Genomic DNA, 19823 nt, shown 5'->3' with positions numbered 1-19823 from the left:
AATTAATTAAAACAAGTTGGCGAGCCAACTTGCATACACTTGTGTTACAAAAAATTTCATTTTAGAAAAATCTGTGAATATCTATAAAACATACAGTAAACTCAAGACAAACTTATGGGAGCAAAAGAACCTCACCGAAAACCTCATAAGTCTTTGCTTCAAACTTTTTATTGCAATGTCCAAGGAGCACTTTGACCTGTATGCCTGATTTCAGTCCAGTATAGGGAATCCAAATAAAAAATAAATCCACGTAATACTTTCAGACATAATAGTCCTTGGGAAAATAGGCCATCTTGATATGTTGATTCCAATGTCACTTTCATTGTCTTTTTGCCTCCACAAAGCAAAAGTTTGTTTGATGTTCCTGGACGTAGTGTTTACTCTGTGTGAAAAAGTTTTTCACATTTAAGTTTTTTCCTGAGTTTAAGTCCGTCCTTTGAATGTGTTCATGCAGGTGTAGCTTCCTGAGAACTTATGAATTTCTTCCAGGGCAGACTGGGGCAGAATGCTAAAGACAGAAAATCAAGACAATTCTTTTAAATGGTCTGTTGCCAATGAAAACATGACATTCTAGAATTATGCAAGTAAGGGATAATGTATAGTCAGCTTCACATCTGCTTCGCATCAGTTCGTGATCACCCTGTCAGGGTTTGTTAAGCGATGATTACTTAATATTAATTATCCAGCTTATTACATGGTTCTTACCAAATAAGTAAATAAATGGACATGAAATATTGATTTGATGTGCAATGATATGTTGGCTTGACAAAGCCACCAAACTGGGTACAGATGGGCTGTTCTGAATGTTATGCTACATATTTCTAACTGATCGGGCTTACAGTTTTCACACAGCGAACAATCAAAAACCCAGAGACTGATGACATGGGCAAAGTGCAGGAGAGTGGTTGCCCGGGACAATGGCCAAATATATAAATAGCGGTTTTAATTTCTGCCATTAACCAGTCAGAATCAATTATTCCATAGAGCTGTCTAATAAAATATATTATGTATCTTTTATACAACAGATTTATTGAACAATACTCGTGGGGATTTAGATTCATTTTTTCATTTTGATTTAATTTACTGATTCATTAAGTGTCAATTTCTGCGGATTACATCTTTACACCTGTAAGTGGTGACAAATGAGCATTTTTTTTATTGTGAGTCAGTGAATCAAAGGCCGTTTTCCAAAGATCATTTTTGCACCATTGAAGGGCACTGTGGGAAGGGAATGCAAATCTAATGGTTGTTCCAAAAGTAAGAAATTTATTTTTTCACAAAGGTCCCTTCCACAAGACAGTTAGCGAAAGGTTAATTCATATTCTAATGCCATGCTCCATTCAGCATGCCCACATCAAGAGCTCTGTCTTGTGAGTAGGGCACATTGTTGATCACAAAGTTGTTCACCAATAAAACAATGGAACAATGGACACATTTAGGCCACATCCACACTCATCCATTTTTGTATTAAAACTCAGTTTGTTACGTTTCCTAATGTCATCGTTTTCCAAAGTATGCAGTAATGGAAAGCATTTTCAAATCGCTCTATGTTCAGTGGGGGAAAACTTTGTTGTAGTGTGGATGACGGGTGTAAACGTAGCGAATTTAAGGATTAATAACTTATTTATTTAGAAATAAATAACCATTAGTTCTTTTTCTAACATTCGATCGGTGTCTCACTAAGGAATTGCCCAAGCATGACCGATTGCGGAAGCACCAATGTCTGTCAAAATTTGACAGATAAATCGCTGCAGCGATCGGGGAGTCCCACCTCCCCAATATAAACCGCAGCTACCTGCAGCGCCTCATTCTCACTCTCTTCCCTGTGGAAGATTTGGAAGTAGCCCTTTTCAGATGCACTGGGATTTATTATTCAACTGTTTGACGACAGAGCTACTGGTCAAGTCCAAAAGCAATAAATCTTTCTGCGACATTGCTGACTGGCTATTACTGAAAATAGAAGAGTGAACTAACATGTTACGGCAAGTTTATCTCTGCTATTGTACTCTCAGCACTTTTCGGTGTTTTCCTGACTCTTTTGTGGCGCTCACTACACATCAAAGGGAAGGAAAATAAAAGAAAGTTCTTCCTGGCTTGGTGTTATCTGTGTAAGATTTCACACTGTGGTGGATTTACCTCTGGATTTTGGCAACTAAAGAGCCTGAGAGTCCTGGTGGGAAAGACTACCCTCCTCGCTTTCATATTTTCATGCGTGGATCTCTGCAAAATTTTCTCACCCGCTTTCCATCTCATGCCTGGGCACTAAACACACAGGCCGCAGTGTACATCCCTGAGAGTTGCCCTCATTGTTCAACTTTCTAAACCAAGACCTGGGAGACAAGGCTGAATGTTGCAGTTGCAGGAAAAAAGGACCTGTGTCTCTCTTCTCAGGCCAGTGAAGAGAAAACGGAGTGTCTGCAGACCCCGTAATGGGAAAAAATGATAGACAACATATCTCTAGTCCTTCCTCCAATGTTCGAGGATGCGCTGGCGGGAGAGGAAGACAACAAGGAGGACGAGGTGCTGTCCACCATCCTTGAGGAGGACAAGGATGATGAAGAGGTCACCATTTTGCCCAAGGATCAGTCCCGGCTGCCGAACACGTGAGAGGAGTGCTCTCCATCTCTGGTTCAATCTGAGTTGGATTTAATAGAGGTCTGTCGCAGGGCTGTGGCTAAACTCTCAATCGACTAGCCGTCACAGCCAGCAGATGCGGGAGCTAAAAGGGATTTGTATGATGGAATAGGCTCCTGTTTTGCCTCCCTCTGGTGAAGCAGTCCCTCCTGTCCTGTGTGGCCGAAATGAGGCGATATTGCGACAAGCCATTTTCCTACCGAGTGCCTGACAAAGGGTTCTCGAGGCTTGACATCCAAGGGATGGGGGACTTGAGTGGGTTTCTCCTCAACGGGGGCCTCACTGCTGGGGAAGAGGGAGCGTTCCCAGCCTCTGTTTTCCAGAAAATTTACAAGTCTTCAGTGCTGGCAGTTCAGGCCCTCCAAGCAGTTTCCCTGTTGATGGCTTATCAGGCAGAGCTGCTAGTGGAAATGGGATGACAGCTTGATTCTGGATGTCCCAACCCCACTCTCTGGGATGAGATCTGCCTTATCGCATTCTTGAGTGAAGTTCAAAGCTGCAGGAGGAGTATGTGTTTGGCAGTGGTAGATGAGAAAGCCTTGTTGCAGAGCTTGTCGGGGCTCTCTGACAAAGAGAAGTTGGAGTTTTGGACACCCCCATAGACCCGAAGGCCATTTTCGGTGCCACCGTGTTAGCTATGCGACCTGGTGAGAAAGGATGGAGAGGCGTTTGAGGAATGTCTTGCGCGAAAGCCGGCTCGTCCTCACCAATCGAGTCAGATCAGTTTCAGAACCTCTGGGAAGGGAGGACAGACTGATTTCCAGCCTACTCGCTCCACGCCACCCCAGCAGCTGGGAAACACAGTGCCACAATCCAAGCCAGGCTACTCAAAGTCCAAATTGTCTTTTGCTGTGGCAGCCGTGAGACACCATCCTTCCAACCCTCAGGGGCAGAAGAAGAGGTGGACGACCTGAGGCAATTGTTCATCTTGAAAGGGGGCACGGAGACAGCACCACAGGTTTCTCTGTCCGGGCCCCTTATGGGATCGGTGACAGTCTCCATCCTGCAGGGAAATGGAGACAGACGCTGTATGTTGGATGGGTTCTTGTGTTCAAAACAGGCTGTTCCCTCTCACTCCCAAGTGTGTGCAACACATTCCGCTAGTGCCCCTTGCAAGCGTTCTCCCCCCTCTACCCATGGTGTACATTCTGAGGGTGAAGGAGTTCACACAAATTCACAGTTCACACAAGCAAATAAAAAATTCTCTGCCACATCCAGGCAGAGGGCTGAGGGCACAAAGTTGTGTGAAAAGAAATATAAACACAAAAACAAAACAAAAACACATTAATATGACTCCCAGTTCAGAGCCGCAGCTCCTTTTATCGCCACTTGAGGGGGCCGTGGTCCGCTCGCTGCTCAGGTGAAGAGCTGCCACACATGCACAGTTCATCCCTGGGTTTTAACTACAGTAGAGAGATGTTACAAGCTTCAATTCACCATAAAACCACCTATTTTCAATGGAGTTTACTGTCAGTGGCACATGGAGAGTCAGCTCTGATTTTAGAGGAAGAAATATCCTCTTTGTTGAGCAAGGGAGTGATAAGAACGATACAGTTGGAAGAAAGCCAGTGGTGTATTTATTCCCTGTATTTTGTAATCCCAAAGGAGGGGGGAGGTTTCCATCCCATTCTGGACTTGCAGGTCCTCAACAGACATCTCAGAATATACAGGTTCAGAATGTTCACGCTCAGAACGCTGTCTCACTCTGTGCAGTGTACGAGTTTCCATAAAATTATTTTCTGACTTTCTCACGCTCCTAGTGTATTCAGCAAATGTGTGGAGGTGGATCTGACTCCGTTAAGACATTTGGGGATCAGAGTGTCAGCATATCTAGATGATCTGCTTGTATGCGCACCATCTCAACGGCAAGTGGAGAGAGATACGAACAAATTAGTGACGTATTTACAGAGCTTGGGATTCAACATTCACCAGGCAAAGTGCTGTCTGATTTCCTCCCAAGAAATAATTTACCTGGGTCTCAGGTTGAACTCTGTATTGTTTTGTGCATTCGTGTCAGAAGAGCGTGTCTATTAATTTCGCAGCTGCATTTCCCTCTTTCAACGAGGGAGTTTAGTCTCTCTCAGGATGTGCCTTCAGCTGCTGGGCTTAATGGCCTCGATGGTAGCAGTGGGGCGCCGTGTTCAAGGGCAGAGCAGTGAGGGGAGTTTGGTTTCCTGCACTGAAATTGAAGCACATACATTTTCTTGAGGTTTGTCAGTGTTCTAAGCTCTGAAATATTTTGTGCTTTTTTTGGGAATCATCATGTGTTGGTTCAGACAGACAATACAACAGTGATAGCTTATATAAATCAGCCTGGCAGAGAAGGTGATTGTATGGAGCTGCAGGAACCTCCTGTCATTACTTGCAGTGCATGTCCCAGAGGGGTTGAATTCCGGGACAGATTTTTTATCCACAGAAAACCCAATTACATGGGAAATGGAGACTCCATCCTCAAGAGATTCTGATGGGCTGCCATAGAAATCTGCACATCGCGTGAAAATGTGCAATGTCCCCGGTTGTTCTACCTGCTGGGCGACGATGCTCCATTGGGTGTGGATGCATTGGCACACCCATAGCCAAACTACTGGCTATACGCGTTTCCCAGCTGTGCCTCATCAGATTGACGCTGCAGAGAGTGAGAAAGTTCTGTCATTCATTGATTCTGATCACCTCATATTGGCCATGGAAACTGTGGGTGGCGGAGATAGTCCAACTGTTTTACGAGCAGCCGTGGTCTCTGCCGCTGCACAGAGATCTCCTCTCTCAAGCATGAGGGGAGATCTTCTCCCCTCACCTCAGAGGTTAGCTCTGAGTTAGGCCTTCCCCCTAGGGTGATTAAGACAATTCAGAGTGTGAGGACAGCCTCACAGACCACAAATGGGGAGTGATTGAACGGTGGTGTGCAGACAGACAGATCATCCCGTACTTATGTTCAGATGTGCTGTGTTTCCTTCAAAACCTCCTGGATAAAGGCAAAGTTTTTTCTACGGTAAAGGTCTATTTATCAGCCATATCGTCGTGTCATGTGGGGTTAGACTCCAGCACTGTTGGGCAACACTCTCTTATTTGCCAGTTTATGATAGGTGTTTAGAGAGTACACCAGTATCCAAACCATCGGTTCTGCTGTGGGACCTGAATGTGGTCCTGAATTTGCTTTCTCAAGCTCCTTTTGAACCCTTCTAAGGCATTTCTCTGAAACTGCTTTCCTTAAAGACAGCTTTGAACTCAGGAACATGCCCCCACAATGAGCCTTGTTTCTCCCAAGGTTATTTTTCTCCATTAACCTACATTTTATGGAGTTTTGTGTTCCTTGCCACAGTCGTCTTTGGCTTGCTCAAAGGGGTTCAAAATACAATTATTGTTTACTTATTTAATTATTTATTTTTAAACACAATTTACACTCATATTTTTATTTTTAAAAAAGCACATTGATGACTTTAAGACTTTATAGATATTACAGCTTCATTTTCTGTTAAAGCATGATTTTCTGTAAAGCTGCTTTTCTGTTGTTATGAAATGTGCTATACAAATAAAAATGACTTGACTTGACTTGACTTTGTTGCTTGTTCTCACGACAGCGAAACGGGTAAGTGAGCTGCAGGCATTATCAGTACACCCTTCATTAGTGCTGTTTTCTCCTGGTGGGTTGAAAGTGTGTCTTAGGCCAAACCCGGCATTTGCTAAAAGAACCTGACATAAAGGGGTTGTATCAGTCAGTGGACTTGTTGGCTTTTCACCCACCGCCTCAACCCTCCTCTGAAGAGGAGGGGCTTCATTATTTGTGCTCTATAAAAGTGTTGCACTTCTTTATGCAAAGGACCAGAGCGCAGCATGCGAGTAGCCAGCTCTTTGTTTCTTGGTCTATCTCTCACAATGGTAAGCCCATTTCTCGTCTGCACTTAAAATCGCATGAATCTTCCTCCTCCGGGGGGTCTATATACCCATTGCACTATGGATATTTCGTTTACGGGTATTTTGGTCCAGGTGATTTGTGCTGCCTCAGCTGTCTTCCATTCTCAAGGTTTAATAGACTAGACATGACAGAACACTCGCTGGAGCATTCGGACATTGAGGCTGGCTCAAAGAGTATTACACATCAAGCACTCTAAAAAAAGAAAAAAGATTGAAGATTGGACAGTATAGCACCTTCTCCTTTTCAGTTTAAAAAAAAGCAGGGCTCTAAGGGAAATGTTTTCAGACCAAGTTATGTGTTAGGTGTATCTATTTCTGTTACTGCATCAGCTTCGGTCAGCATATCTGCAATACGGGAGTTGTCTACATGCCTTAGTGAGATATCGAACGAATGTTAGAAAGAGGACTTAAGGTTATACACGTAACACTGGTTCTCTGATAACATGAAGTGAGGTATCTCACATCACTTCCCTCCTTGCAGTTTGCACGGAGAAGAGATATGCAGAGAATGAGGCAGCAGCAGGTAGCTGCAGTATATAATGGGGAGGTGAAACTCCCTGATCGCTGCAGAGATTGGTCTGTGAAATTTCTAGAGATGTGGTGTCATTGGTGCTTCCACAATCGGTCACGCTTGGACAATCCCTTAGTGAGATACCTCACCACATGTTATCAGAGAACCAGGGTTACGTGAGTAACCTTAAATTTGAAACCAGATTACGAGAGCAGTGCAGAGAGTGGAGTTGTGCTTGATGCTTTGGCTTCTTTTGAAACTATTTTCACTGGTGGAGTAGAAATGTACGAACTAACTGCAGCGGACACACCACCATGCTGATATTCAGGAAAATATTGCTCTTGCTCGCTGTTATTCTGTTCTGATTCCTCATGCAGTGATAATCTCACCTTTTAAGCATGACAAGAAAGTGCATGGTCCTTGGCAGGACAACAAAGGCAGTATTAGTCCTAACAGCATCCACAGTGCGCTGGGCCACCATCTCAGGATTCAGAGGAGGAAACAGCTTAGGGAACCTGAAATTTTAAAAAAATCCATGTTTTTCATGAAAAATAGATTGCATCAATTCCAACTGGTCAACAGAGCATCTCGGAGCATAACAGGCCCATTACCTAACTCTCATGCCCTGGAACATCTCTGTGTCTGTATGGAAGGGTAACACTGTGGTGCAGCCCACACCAGGACAGTCCAATAGGCCCAGTGTTAGGCTTTCCATGAAGGCATAAGACGAGGCCTTGGACGTGCAGTAATCAATGGCTCCAGGGATGGAGGCGAGGGAGAGAATGGAGTTAATGCACACCACGTGGCCATTACACAGCTCCAGCATACGAGGCATAAATGCTTTTGTGGTCTGTGGGGGAGACAGACACAATTACACATTGTTCTCTCTGTTATTCCCCACTTTCTCTTGGAAAATTCAACAATAACAGTGAAAGCTTCAGATCAAGAATGTGCTAATAAGGATCTTCTAGAATACTTAAGGTGAAAATCATTCAACAAGCATATTTGACTGGCTCAGCAGATACTTGAGCCTACATTCAGTGTTTGATCTTATGTCACATGACCATGACCCTTTATTTTTGTTTCAGTGCAGATTAATAAGAATATTTCTCTGCAAACTTCTTATGTAAAATTCACAGTTGGCAAAACAACAGCTTAAACTAGCCAATGGTTGCTTTTTGGTCTAAAACCATCCAAGCCAGCTTGACCAGGCTGGGAGACCAGATAAGGCTGGTTTAATCTAGTTTTTGTCTGTAGGGTTGGTATTCAGAAACTTTACAGATGGTACTCTACCAGAATGGCCTTCTTTTTTTCTTTTTTTTTTTTTTTCTTTTTCTTTTTGTCATTAACAATTTTTATTGATTCCAAACTCAAATTAAAACAAACAGCACATGAATACATGGAATCAACTTTTTTCAATAAATCCCAGTGGTCAGACATTGAATAACAACAGACACACATTTAAACAGACTGTCCAAAGAAAATACTTGATGACATAAAAAGACAAACTTAACCAACAAAAAAGAAAAAGGGTTCCACATATTAATTAATTTACATATATTTAATCTGAATTGTCCCTCCCCACTGATCCTCCCTGGCAACCTTCTAGGAAGGCCAAATAAGTGCCCCACTTCTTACCATAAGCACCCAAACTACTCAGCCGTCATTTCTTCATAAGCTGCCACTCCGCCCAACTAGGTGCAACACTCGTGAAATGAGGGCGCACCAGCCGACTTCCATCCCCTAAGAATTACCTGCCTGCCGATCATCACGCTGGTAAGGACCCAGTTTTTTATATGTTTGTTCCTTATTTTAATACCTGCCCCATCACCCAAATTACAAAGTCTGGGGCGAAATAAAATCTGAGTGCTCAAGACCTCACAGATAAAATTCTGAACCCTCGACCAGAACTCTTGAATCTTAGTGCAGAACCAAAAACCATGGGCTATGTCCCCATCCTCCAACTGGCATCGCCAGTAAGTAGGTGTGTCTTTAAGGCCGAGCCTATACAATCTAGAGGGAGTCCAATAAAAATTATGCAGAATCTTAAATTGAATGAGGTGCACCCTTGCTTCCATAGACATAGACTTGACATTTTTAAAAATCCTACCCCATTCTCCATCTTTCAGTACTAAATTCAAGTCTCTCTCCCATAACTTCTTAAGATGTTAAAACCCTGTCCCTTCGACTCTGAATTAGCCAGGAATAGTACGCTGAAGCTTCATGACCTTTTCTAAAAGCAGCAAGCACCATCTCAAGAGTGTCTGCTGCTTTAGGGGGCTGCGTACTACAGGTGCATCTCAATAAATTAGAATGTCGTGGAAAAGTTCATTTATTTCAGTAATTCAACTCAAATTGTGAAACTCGTGTATTAAATAAATTCAATGCACACAGACTGAAGTAGTTTAAGTCTTTGGTTCTTTTAATTGTGATGATTTTGGCTCACATTTAACAAAAACCCACCAATTCACTATCTCAAAAAATTAGAATACATCATAAGACCAATAAAAAAAACATTTTTAGTGAATTGTTGGCCTTCTGGAAAGTATGTTAATTTACTGTATATGTACTCAATACTTGGTAGGGGCTCCTATTGCTTTAATTGCTGCCTCAATTCGGTGTGGCATGGAGGTGATCAGTTTGTGGCACTGCTGAGGTGGTATGGAAGCCCAGGTTTCTTTGACAGTGGCCTTCAGCTCATCTGCATTTTTTGGTCTCTTGTTTCTCATTTTCCTCTTGACAATACCCCATAGATTCTCTATGGGGTCCAGGTCTGGTGTGTTTGCTGGCCAGTCAAGCACACCAACACCATGGTCATTTAACCAACTTTTGGTGCTTTTGGCAGTGTGGGCAGGTGCCAAATCCTGCTGGAAAATGAAATCAGCATCTTTAAAAAGCTGGTCAGCAGAAGGAAGCATGAAGTGCTCCAAAATTTCTTGGTAAACGGGTGCAGTGACTTTGGTTTTCAAAAAACACAATGGACCAACACCAGCAGATGACATTGCACCCCAAATCATCACAGACTGTGGAAACTTAACACTGGACTTCAAGCAACTTGGGCTATGAGCTTCTCCACCCTTCGCCAGACTCTAGGACCTTGGTTTCCAAATGAAATACAAAACTTGCTCTCATCTGAAAAGAGGACTTTGGACCACTGGGCAACAGTCCTGTTCTTCTTCTCCTTAGCCCAGGTAAGACGCCTCTGACATTGTCTGTGGTTCAGGAGTGGCTTAACAAGAGGAATACGACAACTGTAGCCAAATTCCTTGACATGTCTGTGTGTGGTGGCTCTTGATGCCTTGACCCCAGCCTCAGTCCATTCCTTGTGAAGTTCACCCAAATTCTTGAATCGATTTTGCTTGACAATCATAAGGCTGCGGTTCTCTTGGTTGGTTGTGCATCTTTTTCTTCCACACTTTTTCCTTCCACTCAACTTTCTGTTAACATGCTTGGATACAGCACTCTGTGAACAGCCAGCTTCTTTGGCAATGAATGTTTGTGGCTTACCCTCCTTGTGAAGGGTGTCAATGATTGTCTTCTGGACAACTGTCAGATCAGCAGTCTTCCCCATGATTGTGTAGCCTAGTGAACCAAACTGAGAGACCATTTTGAAGGCTCAGGAAACCTTTGCAGGTGTTTTGAGTTGATTAGCTGATTGGCATGTCACCATATTCTAATTTTTTGAGATAGTGAATTGGTGGGTTTTTGTTAAATGTGAGCCAAAATCATCACAATTAAAAGAACCAAAGACTTAAACTACTTCAGTCTGTGTGCACTGAATTTATTTAATACACGAGTTTCACAATTTGAGTTGAATTACTGAAATAAATGAACTTTTCCACAACATTCTAATTTATTGAGATGCACCTGTATACCCAAAGGTGGTACAGAGTAGATGGCACAGCTGTAAGTACCTGAAGAATTGAGATCTGTGAATCTCAAACCGCTGTATTATATTTTCAAAGGATCTCAACGCTCCATCTTCATACAGGTCACCCAGCAAATCAACACCCTTCTCAATCCATTCTGTCCAGCAGAAAGGGGACTTGTTAATGCATAATTTAGGGTTCAACCAAATACTTGTGGCAACGTTCAGGTAAATGTCCGACTTGAACATGCGGGAAACTTTTTTTCACGCTAAATGCATAAGATAAGATAACGGGATGTGTCTTTACTTCTCCGGGCAGCTGGGTAGAAAGACTTTGCAATGGCAAGATAGGGGCAAGGACCTCCTGTTCAATAAAGAGCCAGGGAGGGGCTCTCTCAGGTGGAAGCGACCAATATGCCAAATGTCTGAGTCCAAAAGCATAATAGTAAAACAAAATCTTGGAAAGACTTAACCCACCTTTGTCAATTGGCCTATGTAACTTACTGGAATGCAATCGAGGGTGTTTACCATTCCAAATAAAGGATTTAGCCATACTATCAAATTGTTTAAAATAAAAGAGGGGGACTTCAACGGGGAGAGACTGTGGTAGGTAGTTGAATTTTTGAAAACAATTTTTATAACATTAACCTTCCCAGTTATGGATAAATGTAGTGAGGCCCACCTGTCCACATCACTCGAAAACCTTTTTTATTAAAGGGTCAAAATTAACTTAATTTTGCTGGAAATAAAATGCCCAAATTCTTAATGCCCTGCTTGGGCCACTGGAAGGCGCCCGGCTGAAAAGCCTTTACAGGGCAATACGCTGTCAGAGCCAAAGCTTCAGATTCACTCTGTATCCTGAGAATTTAGAAAATAAATGAATAATTCTGTGGAGGCAAGGCATAGATCTAGTAGGGTTGGAGATGAATAATAAAATATCATCTGCATAAAGCAAAAGCTTACGTGCCATATTTTTATGGGAAATCATCATCCTTTCTTATCGTGGCTGCTAATGGTTCCAGGGCAAGACAGAACAATAAGGGGGAAAGAGGCAACCCTGCCGTGTGCCCCTATCCAGAATAAAATAATCTGAAATTAATCCATTCGTTTGAACTGCCACTATCGGGTGTCTATAAAGTAATTTAATCCACCCAATAAAAGTATTTCCGAGCCCGTACCTTTCCAAAATCTTAAAAAGATAATCCCATTCTAACATATCAAACGCCTTTTCGGCGTCAAGTGAGATGGCAGCGACCGGAGTCTGATCATTCGCCACTAATCACATGATATTGATGAAACGCCTGATGTTATCAGAAGAGCTATGGCCCCGAATAAACCCCACCTGATCTATATGTATAAGAGATGTCATAACTTTACTTAATCGGTTAGCCAAAATGTTTGACAAAATTTTAATGTCTAGCTGGATCAGGGAAATTGGATGGTAACTCTTACACTCACTTGGATCTTTGTCCTTTTTAAGAATCAGACTGATCCGGGCTTGCGTCATGGTTGGTGGAAGCTTTCCATTCTTTAATGATTCCGTTTAAACTTCTAGCAAAAGTGGAGCCAGTTCTGTAGCATAAGATATAAAAAAATTCAGCAGCAAAGCCATCTGGCCCTGGAGCCTTGCTTGTAGGCAAGGCCTTAATTTCTTCGACAAGCTCCTCTAAGGTAATTTCAGAATCAAGATAATTTTTTTGCTCAGTCGTCAGTTTAGGAAGTTTTAATGGTTCCACAAAGTTTCTAATATCTTCATCAGCAGACGAAGATGTGGAACTATAGAGATCAAGATAGAATTCTTTAAAAGCATTATTAATATCAATGGCTGAGGTAAATATTTCACCACCAGCAGATTTCACTGAGGGAATGGTAGAAAAAGACTCTCTCTGTTTTATATATCTAGTCAGAAGTTGTCCTGCCTTGTCCCCTGACTCAAAGTATGACTGTCTTGCCCTGAATAGCCAAAACTCCACCTTCTGCGATAAAATAGTATTATATCTGTATTTCAATCGGGTCAATTCCCTGAGGCCATTAGATGACATTCTGTGCTTCAGCTCTGCCTCGGCACTTTTAATATTCCCCTCCAATTCCACAAGTTCTTGTGCTTTGGATTTTTTGGTGAATGAAACATTCTATATGATCCGGCCCCTAAGAACCGCCTAAAGTGCCTCCCAAACCACGCCCACAGAGGATACTGAGGACCAGTTGGTCTCCATATAGACATTGATTTCAGCCTTTAACATTTGTTGGAATTCAGGATTTTGCAAAAGGGATACATTAATTCGCCAACTATATGGCTTTCTTTTCTCCATATGTGGGAACAGAATGGCCTTCTTACCACAGCAGTTGCTGCTGCAATTTTGCATTTGCTGCTCTAAACTAATAAGTGGTGCTATAACCATCGGATATCACTAGGTGGGAGCTAAACATGTCAAAGCTCATTCCCATGAGTAGCAGTTTTAGTTAAAGAGGTGTGTTCAACTTCAAAATCAACCGTGCCTCACATAAATGAAGATGTGATTAAAAATAGAGCAACAATAGATCAACGCAATCCTCAGTATGGGCTGCTTGTGCAACAAAAGCATCAGATGATCACCCTTGTTCTCATTGACTACAAATGTGTTCTAAAAACACGACTAAAGCGCCTAGATTTCTGGGCAGTCTGTTTAAATTTAACATTTCACTTTCACTATTCCCAAGAATTTAGTTTTGATTTTAGTTCTTTGATTATTTATTTGAGTTTGTTTATGAATCTTCCTCATATTAGGAATGTGGTGTTACTTTTTTCTCTCTTGGCAAATTCATGCTTAAGTGATGAGGAAAGCTTCCAAGAATTACCGTTCTTGTTAGGTTTAAAGCACAGTTATTGTGGTACAGCCAGGGTTGGGGAGTAATGGAGTACATGTAACGGGATTACGTATTTAAAATACAAAATATAAGTAACTGTATTCCACTACAGTTACAATTTAAATAATTGGTAATTAGAATACAGTTACATTCAAAAAGTATTTTGATTATTGAAGAGATTACTTTGCATTTTATTGTCATTTGTTTCATTTAATATTTAGTCCTTTCAGATGGAAAACATTTATACATATAAATGATGCGATCCAAAGTGCATTTGAACAGCGGTGAAACACTTTCTTATGATGTGTTACATTCATATGAGCAGACAGAGAAGTAAGTTTAGAGCAGAAGAAATAGAAATAAACCTTGTGTAAATTGTCAGCTTTATGCTAAGTTAAAATGCTATTTCTAGCCATTTTACATGCACATTACCAGACACGATCATATTTTTTATCAAGAAAATTCACGTTGGTTCATAATTTCTTTTTCTCTAGTAAGACCTTTGATATAATCCAAAGTATTTAGAATACATTACTGACCTTGAGTAATCTAACGGAATACATTACAAATTACATTTTACAGCATGTATTCTGTAATCTGTAGTGGAATACATTTCAAAAGTAATCCTCCCAACCCTTGGTACAGCACAGCTGAAAAAAAAAACTAACAGAAAGCATTTAGTAACTCGAGATATTGATTAGTCTTTGACTCTTACCCAGAACTGTCCAAGTGTGTTTATGTGTTGAGTTTTCAAGAGTGCATCATCATCGCTGTTCATTAGACTTTTCCCATGGACAACAGCTGCATTATTTACGAGAATGGTGACGTCTCCAACCTATGAGAACACACTGCATTTAGAGTAGCCTTGACGGTGTGTTGAATTAGGTATAATTAATAAGATTTTGGTATTTTTTGTTTTTATTTTTCTGTAGTCTCTTTTTCAACCTCTCCCACTTTAAGATATTTTTGTCAACTCATTATGTCCAGCTGGTCTTAATATCCGTCCATCCGTCTGTCTGTCCGTCTGTCTGTCTATCTGTCTAAGTACCTACAGTATATGTATCCATAAGCCTACCTTTTCCCTGAGCACTTTGGCCTGCTGGTACACCTCCTCTCTGTTGCCCACATCACATGCAAAGTAATGGCACTCTGTTCCAGACATAGAGATCTCCTCACATGTCTCTTTTAAACATTTCTCTGTACGGCCCCACAAAATCACCTGAGGGAGAAAATACATAATTTGTAAAGAAAAAATGCAGAGCATAATTTTCATTTAGGAAGAACAATGCTCTCCATGTTCATGATGTATTTTATTTGGCTGGTCTGTTGGTTTGATTGCTACACATTGATGTATAGGTTGAGTTCTTTAAGGAGTTTAGTGAATGAAGTATTTAATTATCGATTAAGGGGGAGCGAGTGAGAGTGATAGAGGACAGGGTCAGGCTGTAGGTTGGTTAACTCTCCGGCTATTAGATCCATCACTCAGCAAGGTCAGCAAGAGGTAATGAACACAAGCGTGAGCCCTACCCCTCCAAGTCCTGTCAATCTCAATTTACCTCATAAACAAATATATTCACATAAAACAGCCAAATGCTTTGATGGCTTCTGAGGAACCCTTCAATTTTATGGCAGTTTCAAGGCTTCTGAAGGATGTGCTGCAATCAGCGAGGGAGTGTATAAGTGTGTGGGTGAATCTCATGATAACTGTCAACAACACGTCCGGATTGTGTATCACTCCAAAATCTAAAGGAAAAAAATAAAAATAACACATTTTAAAAATAAAATGAAGCCTATACTTAGGTTGTGGTGTACGTTTTCATAATGGGGGAAAATTTCATTCTAATAACTGTAATGGGGGAAAAAGGACATAATATTTAAAAGGTAAAATATTTATACATGGTTGTATTTGTTGTACTGCCTTTAATTTATGCTGATTTTGAAGCAAAAGATGTGCCTTCTCATGTGCTGAGTGACATACCGCCTGACTCATGCTCTGCCAATGTCACAAACAGCACATGGTGAGTGTCCCATTATCAGTAAAAGTTCAAGCAACAGAGCCACCGGGAGACATGGTAAGAGCATCTTTACACCCCCTCATTAGTGCTGACCCACTGGGGTCAGACATGGGACAAAGCCCAGCTGGGAGTATGGAGAGCCAGCCTCTATTCACCTTTACCTTCTCACCTTTATACCTCACACTTCTGTCGTTTATATACTTTGAAGCTCTTCCTCATTAACCCCATGCCAATGTATATACAATATTTTGACATATTGCTATTCTTTGCAGTGTAGACTAATTAAATCGATTTCCAGGAGAAGATTAGGATCTTTTTGCCATGATAACTACAGAGTATTCAAGCAGTTGTTTTTTGAATTTTCAGCCTGTTTTAATCCCTTCACAAAGGGGAAAAAATGATTATTTAATATGATATAAATGAGTGAGGGGCTACTCCTAACTTGTGTCTGCATTACTTGACTGAGCTCCTTTGGCTTTCCATTCACTTATTTTCCGTTGGGAGACAGCAGCATGCAGCCTACACAATAACACAAATGACATCATCAATGACTGCTCTGCAAATGCTGGCTGACCTGCCAATGAACTTGGTTGTGGTAACCAATCTGCAAGGTGCTTCTCAGCCTACTACACCCCCTTGCAATTGATCCATTCACACACCTACACATGTGGGGCACACACACAAATACATTACTCTCTCTCTCTCTCTCTCTCTCTCTCTCTCTCTCTCTCTCTCTCTCTCTCTCTCTCTCTCTCTCTCTCTCTCTCTCTCTCTCTCTCTCTCTCTCTCTCTCTACTAAAGTAGAGCAAATGTTCCTGTCACCTGATGCTCATGCTTTAGTGATATTGTGGTTTTGCCACATTCTTTCTGTTTCTGGACCATAGAGAGATAGGATTGGGTGCAGTATTAAAGTTTAGAATAATTTTTACATTCATGGCCAATAAATAACAGCAGTAACTTCTCTGAACTTCCCTAGAATGTTAAAGAGTCACACATGATTTGAGTTCAACAGTTAGCCTTGCCTGCCAGCAGTCCATTGTTGGGCATTTGTAAATAATAAAGACTTAGGAAACACCTGTGTTTGTGTGCCCAGTGAGGAGAATACATAAAACAGAACTTAAGCTGCAGACGAGGGCAGAGACAGTTCACTATACTCTCTGTTACTGAATACAGGGAAACCACACTGTGCCTCAATCCAAGTAAACTTGACTAATTCAAAGTACTGTATATTTACATAGCCAGATAGGTCACTGTTCTATGAAAAAATCAAGTAAACACAACCCTGATGAACCCTACTGGACTTGTTTGATGTTCAGTAATGCATGACATCAGAAAAATTTAACTGATCACATCTCATACTAAGATGCCCTACTGACATAAATGCGTAAGTTTGACCACTTTTTGTCACTTTCTTAGACACACCAGTCTGAACTCAGTTTATTTATTTGCTTCACATTAACAGATCCTAATAAATAAATAAATGCCCCGGGTAAAGGTACTATACCAAAATACTACAAAAGTGTTGATCATATAAAGAATATTCCAGAGAAGTTTAATATAAGTTTAATATAAGCAATCAGATTATTAAACTTTGCAACATAATGAACCACTCATGTGTATATGCATACACTAAGCAAATATACATGTGCACATATATTGATGTACATTTCTATTTCTCCTTCTATTTGTATTTATTTGTTTTAAATGGGCTATTTGATGAGCGTTGTCCATTTCTTTCCATATTCTCATGTCTGTTCAGCAATCTTCAAATTACAATTCATCACAAGAGCAAACTTACCTGGTAAATAAAAGTATATTCTGAATTTGATTCTGAAATCAAGACTTAAATAAAAAATATACACAAAAGAAAAAATATTTAAATTAACCATATCAATAATTAATTCTGAAGTTCTGAACATGTATAAAATATGCGGAAGTCCCGTTAATTCAACAGCATTATAATTGACATTGCACTCAATATTCCTGATCTTTACAATGATAACGCAGCAGGTAGAAGCTGTTACCTTTCTTGCTCCCTGCTTGGCAAACTCTTTGGCCAGGTGACGGCCGATTCCTCTTCCACCTCCAGTGATGAGCACCACATCAGCGCCCAGATCTCTGCGCTGCTGGCTCGTGAAGAAGCGCACGATCGCCCTCAATACGCCCAAGAAGATCTGGAAAGGGAAAAGCATCACGCATCCCAGCACCTTCATCTCCATCATGACTCTCAGACAGTCCCGAGTTTGTGGAACAAATCACAAGTTGAAAAATAAACTCGTGAGGTGTTTGTAACTTGTCAGTTGTCAAGGTGGCAAGTTGGAGTTCTCTGACACACTTTGACTGTAATTGCGTCCTGCTCTCCTGGTCTGTGTGAAGCAATACAGTGAGATGCGGTCCCTTAAAGTGCGCACATTTAGAGGAGGTCCATCGGTATGCCAAGTGTCTTACCTCCCTAAGAACTGAGAGAACTGAGAAGTGATATGTTTCTCCCTGTGTCTCCCTCTCTCTCAAGCCCTCTTACTCATAATAAAAATGCATGACGCATGGAGAGTTTTTTATTTCCATAAAAAATAAAAAATGCATATTTTAAGTTTTTATTAATTGAACAATTCAGTTTGATGAAATTGTGTTATCAAATTGAAATGTGTAAATCTTTCAAATATACTAAAATAGTTTTTGAGTGTTGTGAGTTAGTGATTTATATTCGTTTGGGCAATATTTTCTTATTAAAAGTACAGACCACCGATCAACATAGTGGCCGTTCACACTGAACGTGTTTTTGTGCCCGTTTGCGCTGTTTTACCATTTTTTTCTATGTGAACATGCGCTAGATGGACGCTGTTGCGCCGCGTACTGCGCAGGAATGCCAATTTTAATAATAATAATAATAATAATAATAATAATAATACATTTTTTAAAAAAGCATCTCATATTTTTTCCTTTTTTATTGTATCAACAAACAACAGATGACAACAAACAGAAACAAAAACAATGGGGACATACGGACAACAGAGTCAAATACAGTGCAAGCACATTCAAGTACAATGCATTACATAATAATACAGCACAAATTACGGATACGAATTACATTTTCTTTATGACAGTCTTAAGAATATGTTTTAGATGCTTTGGGATTCAGAGGTCTAGACATTTTCTCTAATGAGGCAAAAAGGGACTTTACATCAGCAGAAATCCTTCTAAAATTAGGTTTAGTATGAATAACTCTGGCTTTGTGAAAATGAAATTTACCCAGAAGACAAAGCAATAATAAAGTATAATCAAAATTAATATCGTTTGAATAAATGTCTGAAAGAAATATCATAGTTTCTGTAATCTGTACCAATTTGTTAAAACATAAAAATAATACAGCAAGCACTGTCCAGAAAGATTCAGAGTAGGGACAATGATAAAAACAAGTGTAAAACCGTTTCGTCTTCAGATTTACAAAAAGTGAATAAAGGAGATTCATTTTCAAAGAATCTCCTTTGAAAGAATTTGTTGCAAGGGTAGTAATTGTGAGCAATTTTGAAGTGAAGTTCTCTGATTTTACTTGGGATAAGTAGTTTGTTGAGAGAAATCCATGGTTTACTCATGTTTGAGTTTGGATACATTTAGAGCGCACTCTAGAGATAATCGTATGATCTGAGAGAAGACCATTTCTAATACAATAATTATTACACCTCTTATCTAGTATATTAATGCCATTAATTGAATGTATGGGAATGTGGTTAGACAAAGCCCCATAACTTAAGTGTGCTCTAATTAATGACCTTAAGCTAGATGGAACACTTTTAACAACTTAATTAAAAAAAGTATTTTAAGGAAACTGTTGCCCCTTTCAAAGTAGCAAATTCATCAAATGAAAGTAATTCCCCTTGCTCACTAAAAAGATCTGCGTTCTGGAGACCTTATTCACAGCGCCATCTTTGATGGGAATGACAACCAGGCTGTGAGGGATAGACTTACAGTCTCTTCAATGGCACGCACGTTATAAAGCTATAAAAAGCTCCACGATCACATCTGATTTTTCTCAACT

At 40.6% G+C, this 19823-nt stretch overlaps 1 protein-coding gene across 1 annotated transcript; it reads right to left on the bottom strand.

Moving 5' to 3' along the window:
* Positions 1-18433, bottom strand: LOC127419477 (short-chain dehydrogenase/reductase 3-like). The gene is made up of 6 exons (XM_051660896.1): positions 17812-18433; positions 14848-14991; positions 14488-14607; positions 7669-7907; positions 7447-7572; positions 1-508 (listed from the first exon to the last, which is right to left on the bottom strand). The coding sequence occupies exons 1-6, from the start codon at positions 18007-18009 to the stop codon at positions 424-426; spliced, it is 912 nt and encodes a 303-aa protein (XP_051516856.1). The 5' UTR covers positions 18010-18433; the 3' UTR covers positions 1-423.
* Positions 18434-19823: the final 1390 nt, after the last annotated feature.

This window comes from Myxocyprinus asiaticus, chromosome 28, assembly GCF_019703515.2.
Source record: "Myxocyprinus asiaticus isolate MX2 ecotype Aquarium Trade chromosome 28, UBuf_Myxa_2, whole genome shotgun sequence".
NCBI classification, from domain to species: domain Eukaryota; kingdom Metazoa; phylum Chordata; class Actinopteri; order Cypriniformes; family Catostomidae; genus Myxocyprinus; species Myxocyprinus asiaticus.
The sequence above is the reverse complement of the archived record's forward strand: the minus strand, read 5'-3'. Positions and strand labels throughout refer to the sequence as shown.